Source organism: Abramis brama, assembly GCF_963993115.1.
Source record: "Abramis brama genome assembly, chromosome: 9".
Taxonomy (NCBI): domain Eukaryota; kingdom Metazoa; phylum Chordata; class Actinopteri; order Cypriniformes; family Leuciscidae; genus Abramis; species Abramis brama.
In genome coordinates, this window is record NC_139971.1 from 11,239,620 (window position 1) to 11,251,728 (window position 12,109).

The 12,109-nt window shown below is 36.3% G+C and overlaps 1 protein-coding gene across 1 annotated transcript; it reads left to right on the plus strand.

Annotated features, from left to right (window-relative positions):
• Positions 1-9,611: 9,611 nt before the first annotated feature.
• On the plus strand, positions 9,612-11,373 carry LOC311089823 (trypsin-2-like). The gene is made up of 5 exons (XM_084124818.1): positions 9,612-9,745; positions 9,866-10,016; positions 10,561-10,808; positions 10,937-11,073; positions 11,168-11,373. Exons 1-5 carry the CDS (start codon positions 9,706-9,708, stop codon positions 11,315-11,317), a joined length of 726 nt encoding a protein of 241 aa, XP_083980944.1. The 5' UTR covers positions 9,612-9,705; the 3' UTR covers positions 11,318-11,373.
• The last annotated feature ends 736 nt before the right edge of the window (positions 11,374-12,109 follow it).

Sequence of the window (12,109 nt, forward strand, 5' to 3'; positions counted from 1 at the left end):
GCACCACTAACCAGGAAAAAATAGTTTAAAGTCAGTGGCGCGTTGCGCATGTTATTCATATGCTATTTTAAGGGCGCATGCTTGGCCATAATCAATGTAGCGTAGCTGGCGCAAGAGTCATTTATCCCGCTGGGAAAATAGCAACAGCGCCAAGACCCGCCCACAAAGTTACTTGCGCTTTGCGCTTTGACACTTGCGTTTCAGATCGTTAAAATAGGGCCCTTTGTCTTTGGTTAAAGGTGAACTAAGTAACTTTTTTATCTTAACTGAACAGCTTCGGAGTCATTAGAATGGTTATATGACTGTTTTCGGGTTGAATGGTGGTCTTCTCGCACCCCCTGAGCGCCTGTGTGCGGAAAAAACACACTTGCAACTTTGGGCCGGCGGGCCTCTGGCCGCAGCGTCAGAAAGTATCGCGTGATATCAGGTCTGTAACGAATTGCTTTACGGCACTGCACACATACACTATCTAAACATTTATATGCTGGCCTTCTGTGTATCATACATACCTCAGTGGACATGGCTCCATGCGTTCGCCGGCTTCTTTGAAAACAAATGCACAGGACCAGCGGGAGAAGATGGTAGGGGGGCGAGTTGCCAACAAGTTTTGACGACAGTGTTGTCAAATATTTATTCTGAAGCTGTAGGGGGAGCTCTATAGAGAAACCTGCGAGCAAAAAGCGAAGCGAAGAAATCGGCAAAGCTGCATAATGCTGCTTTAACACAGCTGGAGAAGAACAACAGGGAGGTTGGAAGACACAGTAGAGGAACTACAGAATAAATATGGAGAGAAAACAGCATTAAAAAGGATCAAGTCCATAGTGAAAAAAATCTGAAAAAAGAATATCAAACATAGGAAAAGATTTATAATTTACTTTGTTAGTAGTCAATATGTTTCTCAATCTTCAATAAGCTTTACTATAATGGGTTACACTTTATTTTAAGGTGTCATTGTTACAGTGTAATTATATATTTAAGTACTGAGTAATATTAAGCAACTACATGTACTTACTATAGGGTTAGGGTAGGATTAGGGTTTGGTTGAGGGTTAGTTGCATGTAATTATGCATCAATTACTGTTATTACTATGGTAAATACATGTAACATATGTAAGAAGGACACTGTAAAATAAAGTGTTACCCTATAATGTTTACATGGTTTTGGTTGTGTATTTAATTGTTAATTTTTTTAACAGATGGTGCACATTCTGGAAACGTGACAAATCAACAGCCTAACAACCTTCCACAACGACAGCATAATAATACTAATAATAATAATTCTACATCATTCGGACAGCTATTAATTCAGAACCCTAATCAGCTTAATTTAACAATTGACCAGAAGAATGGTGGGACAATAGTTGCTACAATCATGGTAGAAAAAACAATATATGGTGATGTTAACATCAGTGCGGTGAGTGTCTGATAATTTAAGAAACAGCTGCTTAGTTTAGAAATGATTTGTGTATGTTATATATATATATATACTGTATACAGTGAGGAAAATAAGTATTTGAACACCCTGCTATTTTGCAAGTTCTCCCACTTAGAAATCATGGAGGGGTCTGAAATTGTCATCGTAGGTGCATGTCCACTGTGAGAGACATAATCTAAAAAAAAAATCCAGAAATCACAATGTATGATTTTTTAACTATTTATTTGTATGATACAGCTGCAAATAAGTATTTGAACACCTGAGAAAATCAATGTTAATATTTGGTACAGTAGCCTTTGTTTGCAATTACAGAGGTCAAACGTTTCCTGTAGTTTTTCACCAGGTTTGCACACACTGTAGGAGGGATTTTGGCCCACTCCTCCACACAGATCTTCTCTAGATCAGTCAGGTTTCTGGGCTGTCGCTGAGAAACACGGAGTTTGAGCTCCCTCCAAAGATTCTCTATTGGGTTTAGGTCTGGAGACTGGCTAGGCCACGCCAGAACCTTGATATGCTTCTTACAGAGCCACTCCTTGGTTATCCTGGCTGTGTGCTTCGGGTCATTGTCATGTTGGAAGACCCAGCCTCGACCCATCTTCAATGCTCTAACTGAGGGAAGGAGGTTGTTCCCCAAAATCTCACAATACATGGCCCCGGTCATCCTCTCCTTAATACAGTGCAGTCGCCCTGTCCCATGTGGAGAAAAACACCCCCCAAAGCATGATGCTACCACCCCCATGCTTCACAGTAGGGATGGTGTTCTTGGGATGGTACTCATCATTCTTCTTCCTCCAAACACGTTTAGTGGAATTATGACCAAAAAATTATATTTTGGTCTCATCTGACCACATGACTTTCTCCCATGACTCCTCTGGATCATCCAAATGGTCATTGGCAAACTTAAGACGGGCCTTGACATGTGCTGGTTTAAGCAGGGGAACCTTCCGTGCCATGCATGATTTCAAACCATGACGTCTTAGTGTATTACCAACAGTAACCTTGGAAACGGTGGTCCCAGCTCTTTTCAGGTCATTGACCAGCTCCTCCCGTGTAGTTCTGGGCCGATTTCTCAACTTTCTTAGGATCATTGAGACCCCACGAGGTGAGATCTTGCATGGAGCCCCAGTCCGAGGGAGATTGACAGTCATGTTTAGCTTCTTCCATTTTCTAATGATTGCTCCAACAGTGGACCTTTTTTCACCAAGCTGCTTGGCAATTTCCCCGTAGCCCTTTCCAGCCTTGTGGAGGTGTACAATTTTGTCTCTAGTGTCTTTGGACAGCTCTTTGGTCTTGGCCATGTTAGTAGTTGGATTCTTACTGATTGTATGGGGTGGACAGGTGTCTTTATGCAGCTAACGACCTCAAACAGGTGCATCTAATTTAGGATAATAAATGGAGTGGAGGTGGACATTTTAAAGGCAGACTAACAGGTCTTTGAGGGTCAGAATTCTAGCTGATAGACAGGTGTTCAAATACTTATTTGCAGCTGTATCATACAAATAAATAGTTAAAAAATCATATATTGGATCAGCCAACACAAAGTTGTGCGTTGTGAGTGAGACCTCGCAAAGATTACACCGATAATATAATTCTTCGAACATTGCGTGGTTGCACTATGCCTGAAACTTAGTAATCAACCTGCCTTTATGTAGGACTGTCAAAAAATCATCTGTTATCATGGTTTAGTTTTATTTTAAAACACTGATTTTTTCTTTAAAATGTTGTGTTAGACGTATTGGGTAGCATGATTATCTTGTTTAATCGTGTATTAAGTCCATATTTATCAGGTTGATATTTGTAGAAATACATTTATAAAACAAGTTAATGGCCTTGTGTCAGAACACAACAGGTATGAAGATATGTTTGGTTTTTAACTTTTTATTCTAACTTTAAAGCTAGATTATCCTTTGAAAAGTGCAATACATTATTTGATTTTTACACACGCAGTGTTTTCGCCAACTGGCCTAAACCGTTGACCCCTGAAGTTATGACTTCTGATAGCCTCTCATGTGTAGATTCACTCGGTTGAAAAATGGTATTTTGTCATTTAAAGTTTTTTCAACGTTTGTGTGAGATAAACTTCCACAGTTTTTCCCTTATTAGTTTCACACAGCCCAGATATGTAGGAGTATCGTCCTGTGATACCAACTTCTGTCATACCATGACATATTATTATAACAGTGTCTTCAAAACCCCAAACTTTCTGTCATGTTCAAAAGGCTTCAATAGGCTTCAAACTATTAAAACTAGCTGTCATACCATGAATTATTATTATTATAACTGTCTTCAAATGATCAAAACTTAAAACGATTAAAACCTTCTGTCAATATCAAAAGGCTTCAAAAACCTTCTGTCAATATCAAAAGGCATCAAACAATTAATACTTTCTGTCAAAAACTACATGATCAAGGGCTAACCGGGTCAAAAGGTCAAAACTAACTGTCAAAAACATGATCAAGGGCTAGTCGGGGCAAAGGTTAACCCTTTGATCTCTCTTTGTTCTCTGATGATCCCTTTGAGCCTATGCCAAAAGGGGCGGGCACCTGTCACCTGAAGGGGTGGGGCACCTGTCAATCAATCATTTTTGACAGGTGGTGGAGGATATCAACTACTCATACTGAGTGTCAGGATCCCATAATTTACCCATTCGTTCCAGCCTGTATCCACTTTTATGTCCTCAAACGCTCGTTTTTTGGGGTCGACAGCTTATAAAAACTGGGTTTCTTAGCTTGTTTGCTGTACACCTTGTCACACAGCAGCTTTTAGGCATTATTCTGTCTTTTGTTAGAAGCAAGAAATGACAAGGAGGCAGCCTCTCGCAATGTAAAGTCAATGGAGACGGTTGGATTGTTTTCCCCCTTGGTGGGCGTGGTCTTCAGATTATGACGCGTTGCGCTCTGTCTCTATAGCCATGTTTTATCGTGAATAAAGCACATCTATTGACCAATCAGAATCAAGGATTGGAACTAACCGTTTTATAAATATATACAGTATATATATATATAATGTATATACAGTATATAACGTATATATATAACATATATATAATGTATATTTTTTAAAATAAAATAAAAATACATTTATATCACCAAACTGTTTTACCTGGCATAAAAAAAAATATTGCCTGTATGGGAACCAGTTGCGAATTTTTATATATATTTTATATATATTTATTATTATTATTATTATTATTATTTTATTTATTTTTTTTGGAGAAAATGCTAATATAAAAATTACTCTGGTCTCTCACTAAGAACTCAAATAGTTGCTTACTAAGCCATAATGTTTGCAACAAATTACATATTTATTTAACAATTCTTTTGTCATGTTAGAGGTTGCAACTGCAGTGCTCTCCTGAATCTTAACAGGTTTTTGGATAATGTTTGCCAAGTTCTGTTTTATTATGCACATTGATAATCAAAATAACATGTTACTGAGTTAAACTATTAACTGAGTTGACATGCTAACAAACAGATTATTTTAACTTACATACAGTCATCCCAGATTAGTTTTTAGCAAAATACATTTGTGTGAAACCGATTGGCTTGTAAGTATATATTTTCTCACATAGAAAAAAATTGAGGACAGATGACTGGAAGATATGGTGTTATTTGTTTTATTTAAAAAATGTTGTTAATTTGATCAAATAAGTGTTATTGACTTATGGATATTTTTTTATTGAACACATATTATATATTATAATATATTTATATATTGTTTCATCTGATGCAAAATGAATATATAAATACTAGTAAACTGTAATAATGATGTTAAATTCACTTCAACAGACACTACTGCCACTAAAACACTTAAAATTATTTTTAAAAAATCTTAAAATTCAATAAACTTCTGAGAGTATAATTCAATGCCTACTTAAAACTAAGAAGTTGACTGAAAAAATGAGCAAACTAACAGTATAGATTTACTTGTAGTATAGTTGCAATACAGAGAAAAACTGTTTAAATTAGTTGTGTGTATTCAAAGTTTACTGCTTTTACACTTTAAAGTACACTTAAAAGTCTACTTTTATAAACTAAAAAGCCAATTTAGTTCCAAAAAGTGTTGAAATAGTATGCGTACAGTACAAGTACTAGGAAAATACACTTGTAAGGGCAAGCAAGCAAATATAGCCTATGTGTGTTTGAATGTGTAGTTCATGTATTACCTGCATTGTAGGGACAAAATAAATGTTTAACTCTCACGTGTTAGTAGAGTATTAGTAGCACTGGCGGAGCTAGGGGGTGGCCGTGGCCACCATTGGTCTAAGCTTGGCCACCCCTTTGGCCACCCCTCTCACAACTGCTGTTTCTGTCTCTTTTTTTATTGACAAAATGTGCGTTTTTTAAAGCGCTGAACCGTCTCTTTAAGACCACAAAAAACGTGAGACTTTTCAAATGCACACTCCAACTTCACCTCAGCGCCAAACGAGAGCGGAAATGTGCAGGTGCCGAATGAGCTTCAGCAGGACATCAGACAGTGATATGCACATAGTAAATATAGAGTCAATCTTTCTCAACTGGTGGGTTGCAAGACCGTTTTGAGTAGGCCTAAGTCGAATAGTGTGCAGTCAACAACAAACGTAATTCTCTTTTTTTCTGATGCTACTTTTATTTTAGAAGATGTGTGTGAAAGCTTGTGACACTTCTGTCAGATGCTGAGAAAAGGGCGTTGTCCTTATTCAGTTGGCTATCTTCGGTAAGATGAGATGTTGTCAGGCCAAATGTCAGTAAAACTAACTTTTCTGTCATAAGGCTGACAGCCGTTGTACTGTGCTTGCGGTACGCACATCACGCCAAATGTGGCAAATCCTGTGTTTAATGTTTCTTTCTTTTTTATTCTGTATAGTAGAGTAGAGCACTTAAGCTATTAAGAATAGTATCATATGAGGGGCTAAGACATTTGGATCATAATAAAACATTATGCAGAAGGTAAATTATCAGAAAGTGTCCCACTTTACCAGTATTCACCCTATCTTGTATACATATATGTACCTTGAGGTCCAATAATAAGCCCTATGGGGTACGTTAGTGTAGACTGTACCTTGGGGGGACAGAAATGGACTCCTACTGTACCCCTATTTCTGACAGTGTAGTCAAATTATTTTTTATGATAAAATAATTAAGATTTCTGTGCCACCCCAGACTGGTTGCTGGCCCTTGCCTGGCCACCCCTATGAAAAAATCCTGGTAGACTGGTAGGGTTAGGGATAGAATAAGTTTGACATGTAGTTGCAAAGTTACTTATAGTCTGTAGAATTTCTGTTGGAGGACCATCACAATAAAAAGTTAGTAGATATTAAGCAGACAGTCTACTAATACTCTGATGAGAGTTAGTTGACATGTAGTTGCATAGTTACTTACGGTCAACAGAATGTTCAAAAGGGACCATCAAAATAAAGTGTTGTTTTTGCATCGGTAAGTATTGTAGCCAATCACAGACATGTTGAGAATGTGAATGCAACGGCCAATCTCTTATTTATAACCAACAGAGTATAATGACAAAGTAAATAAGAGGTTCCATTCTTTGCTTTTTGTAAAACCCATTCATAATTTGAATAAAGTTTTATTTTTCATGCTGCCAAGTACACACACTGTTTAATACAGTTGAGTCACAACTGTATTAAAATAAGAGACAGAATCTCAAAAGTGCGATGTTCACCAACGGACGAGATGAAAAAATTATGTCAAAACAGATTGTTATTTTGTGTGATGTTGAGTCAGGCCATCAGTATATGCTATTAATTAGAGAATTTGTATTTTATTAAACAGTTAAGAAAACAATAAACATTAGGGGTGGGGAAAAAAAATCGATTCTTAGATGCATCGCGATGCGGACGTGTGGACGATTCTGAATCGATTCACAAATGTCAAAAATCGATTTTCTAAAAAAATATATATATATTTTTTCTTTTCTAATAACGTAATATTGACGGAACACAAAAGGCGGAACTCTAAAGCGGACTTGCAGTGCGCGGACAGTCAGTGGCGTGCACATAACAGTAGAGGTGGGCGATACTCCAAATTTTGGTATCGATCCGATACCAACTAAATACAGGGCCAGTATCGCCGATATCGATACCGATACCAATACTTTTTAATTTTAAAAGCATGCACTTGAACTTGTATGCACTTTCCTGTGCTAGAGCAGCGTGTCATGATTTATGAGGTGAATGCATCATTAATATGCTAAATCTGAAAACGTTTTCATTACTACTAAATATTTTGTGATTTGTGCTCTCAACTCGCCTGTAATTATTAGTCAGTGACTTTTACAAAACTACCCTAATTATAGTAAAAGTACTATTGTACACTAGCCTACTGTTCAAAAGTTTGGGGTCTGTAAGATTTTTAATTCTCTTCTGCATTTATTTGATCAAAAATACAGTAAAAACTGTAATATTACAATTTAACATAGGCTATCTGTTTTCTATGTCATACTAAACTGTAATTTATTCAATTGATCAAAGCGTAATTTTCGGCATCATTACTCCAGTTATGATGATAATTAATTTTAATATGCTGATTTACAGCTCAGAAAACATTTCTTATTATTATCAATGTTGAAAAGTTTCATATTTTTTTGTGGAAACCATGATGCAGAATTATTTGATGAACCAAGTTGAAAGAACAGCATTTATATGAAGTAGATTTTTTTAACAGTGAAAAACCCTTGACTGTCACTTTTGATCAATTTAATGCATCGATCCTTGTTGAATAAAAATATTAATTTCATTAAAAAAAATCTTACTGTCCTCAACATTTTGAACCGTTATATACACTTTTGCTTTGTTTATTGCAAAATAACTCCCGATTGTTTCTCTGTCATCTAAGCAAGGCTTCAATTCCCAAACGTGCCTGTGAGCTCAGTGAAGCACCAGCATCGAACGCTCTCTGTGATTGATTGGTTTCGTCTTGTATCCAGATGACTAGGAGAAAAAGTTCTATCCTACACAATTATCCGCTAACATTCGCTTATTTTTCCACTTAGCTTATTTTACGCACTGAATTGCGTGCCAAATTAATAAAAATTACTGGTAAAAAAACCCCACACATTTGGATCGATATTTTTAAGTGAGGATCGATCCTTTTCGATACCACGTCAGTATCGAAGTATCGATATTTTAGGATCGATCCGCCCACCTCTACATAACAGACGCATGATGGCTGAGCGCCAAATTCGAACGGCACCCTCTTCGTTAAAAGCTAACGTATGGAAAATTGGCAATTTCATTGTTGCCTATTTAGTATTTTTTTGTATGAGAGCTGCTTTCTGTATTGTTTAGTTTTCAAATCAATATACTGTAAACTGATCTGTTATACGTACGTTATACTGCCCTGCAATATGTGCAATGCCAGTCACAAAAATTGTGACTGTGCTCTCTGCAGATGTTCATTCACTTTTTTTGTATAAGCTGTTTTTGATTGTGGTATACAGCAAACATTTCAAGTCATAACTCTTTATTATTTAGTTGTGTATAAGAGCGGCTTTGTATGTTACTAATTATTCAGAATATGCATAAGTCCACAAGCATTATATGAGAGCTGCTGGTACATAATTCTATATTTTTGAACGAAAACTGTTTGTGATTTTGCTACAGCAAAATGTTTTTTGTCTGAAGGATTATATTGCTCATTGGAAATAACAATAGGATGTTGGTTAGAAGTCTATTATTAAATGCTATAGATTCAGAATATGCTGAAGTTTGTATTAATTTACTACAAGTATGCTGCTAGTACAGGCACACATTTATTTTCCTGTTGGTTCTTTGCAATGTTGGGACATATGCTGGCAAATGTAACCTTACAGTTGACTTGCCAAATCACTTCCATTTGTTTCATTAATAAAATTAATATAGGAAGTATTGGAAGTAAGTTCGTTATGGGTCATCATAAATACTTTGCTTTAAAAGTACCAAGTAAAACAAAAACAAAAAATCGTTAATAATCGATAATCGTTACCCCCTGAATCGGAATCGAATCGTGAGGTGCCTAGAGATTCCCACCCCTAATAAACATACTGTACATAATAAAAAAATATTAACAATCTTAAGTGAGTGTCACCCTTCCAACGCATTTATTATGACCATGGAAAACTGTATGAAAATAACTGTTGTCTCACATGCTCATTTTTACTTGTGACTCCTTTGTTGTGATCTTATTGGCTGTAGATTCTGTAGGGGTGTTCAAAAGATTGCTTAAAAGCATGAATGCTAATCTTGAACTTTGCAGAAGTGCTCTAAAGCTGTGAGCAGTCCTTCTCTCCTTTACTGCAATGAAGACTGTTGTGTTCACTTTGCTGGTTGTGGCTGTGGGTATGTAGATCTCTCTTATTAGTAATTATTCATGACAATTGTTTGTTTGTACACTGATATGTATTATAGATAGTCTTTAGCATTAATATTAATAAAAGAACAATTAATTTTTCAATAAAGTTTACAGCACAGGTGATAAAATCATTGGAGGTTATGAATGTACGCCCCACTCCCAGCCCTGGCAAGTGTACCTTACGGATGGGCATTACTTGTGTGGAGGATCTTTGATTGATAAAAGATGGATTGTGTCTGCAGCTCACTGCAGTTTCAAGTGAGTATATAACCTCCCTTTTTAACCTGTATTTTTTTAAAACATGTTAAAACTACTTTAGCATCAAACTGCCTTTTCCCTAAAGAGTAACTTTTAAGGAATTGATTAGCAACAGGTTTTGTTATTGTTTACCATTTCTGAATGTGTATTAAAAAAAAATCATAATTTCTAAAGAAAAAGAAAGGCTGTCAAAAAAAGTTACATATTATGTACTATAATAAAGATGAGTACGTTACCAACCATTGGCATCCAGTTTTCCATCCATCTAATTTTTTATATTTTAGTTTTGAAACAAATTTACATTTGTGTACAGTATGTAAATATGCCTATTTTCTGGCTTCAATAAATAATCAATTTTTTATTATTATTATTATTCAGCATACTAATGCAGGATTTTTTGTAATTGTCTTGCCATAACCATTATGTCTCTTAGATTATAGGTAAAACCTATTTAAGACTATATAAAGATCTGATATATAGGCAGGCAATATTCTGATAAACATTATATCAAGGCTGAGTAAAATATGAGTTTCTTTTCAAATAGACGCCAACTCGTCATCCACCTGGGAAAGCACAACGTGTCTGTTACTGAAGACACAGAGCAGCAGATCGATGCAGAGAAGGAGATTCGTCATCCAAACTATAATCGTCAGACTTTTAACAATGATATCATGCTGATCAAGCTGAGAAAGCCTGCCATCTTCAACAAGTATGTAAAGCCGATCAGTCTGGCAACCAGCTGCTCTTCTGCAGGGGAGCAGTGCTTGGTTTCTGGATGGGGATACACTGGAGGTGAGATGGCTGAATAATTAAAATCTTCTTACACTTTTATATAATATGGTCAGGCATTAAAACATGCATTCATTCATTAGATACGTACACGATTACAACTTTTAGCACTGTTCATATTCTTTTTCCAGTTCACTATGCTTCTGCCCTGCAGTGTTTGAATTTGCCTGTACTCTCAAGTGCGCAGTGTAGGGGAGCATATGGTGCAAAAATAACTGAAAACATGTTCTGCGCTGGATTCATGAAGGGAGGCAAAGACTCGTGTGAGGTATGTTATTGACTCAGTCTTCCTCTTTATATGCGTTTTAAATTTTTAGACAAACCACAATTTTGTCCTTTTCATTTTCCAATTTTCTTCTCAGGGGGATTCTGGTGGCCCTGTGGTGTGCAAGAGGAAACTGAAAGGTGTTGTTTCCTGGGGTCAAGGCTGTGCTGAACCAGGCTTTCCTGGGGTTTATGCTGAGGTGTGTCAATACACTGACTGGATCAAATCCATCATAGCTAATAACTAGCTCTTTGTTCAGCCTGGTCGGCTCATTTTCTGTAATTAAATTCAGTTTAAAACGTGTACGTGTTTCTATCTTTTATTTTTATATGGACATTGTTTTTAAGCATTTTTTAATCAGTTGATCAGTTAATCACCCCATGGCAAAATTAAGTACCCCATCATATGGGTCTGCAATGTCAAATGGAAAACATTCGAAGCCTCAGAGTATCGACAACAAGGCCATCAGAAGATTTAAGTTCTTACATACAGTAGCTAGTCGACTAAAATTCCTATTACAATGTTATGTCTAAAGGCTTAGCAGACAGTCAATCACATCTGTTGCCTCATATGCACATGCTTTGTATAGTCACAGAAACACTGAGTTGACAGTATAGACTATGTTTCAGCGAGGGGAAAAATGTCAAATAGTGACTAAAAACACGACAATTGTAGAAGTGACCGTTTCATTCCTACTTTTATAGTCTGAAAAGTCTGTTCAGTACAAACTTGACAACAGTCTGCAATAATTATGAACAAATGTGAAACGTAAAGCAAGTTTACCCGTGGTTTAGAATGACTCAGGGATAACTATTGTGAGAAAGCACTTTGTAGTATTGGAAATATGTATTGATTATTTTAGTATGTCTAAGGTAGCTTTTGCAATAGCCATGAAATTAGGTCTCGTGTTAGGTGGTATTAGGTATTGTATTAGGTGAACAATAAAATCTTTGTCAATGTCTGGGGCAAGACAAAATTCCAGTGTCATTTACAGTCTCAGTTGCTCTACTCTTTATAAATCAACACTTTCTAATAAAAC

Excerpts from the sequence above, each read along its gene's own strand:
- LOC311089823 (XM_084124818.1), top strand. The coding sequence starts at position 9,706 with ATGAAGACTGTTGTGTTCACTTTGCTGGTTGTGGCTGTGG. Across the intron at positions 9,746-9,865 it reads TTTGCTGGTTGTGGCTGTGG|TTTACAGCACAGGTGATAAA; the intron begins GTATGTAGATCT and ends TTTTCAATAAAG. Across the intron at positions 10,809-10,936 it reads TGGATGGGGATACACTGGAG|TTCACTATGCTTCTGCCCTG; the intron begins GTGAGATGGCTG and ends TTCTTTTTCCAG.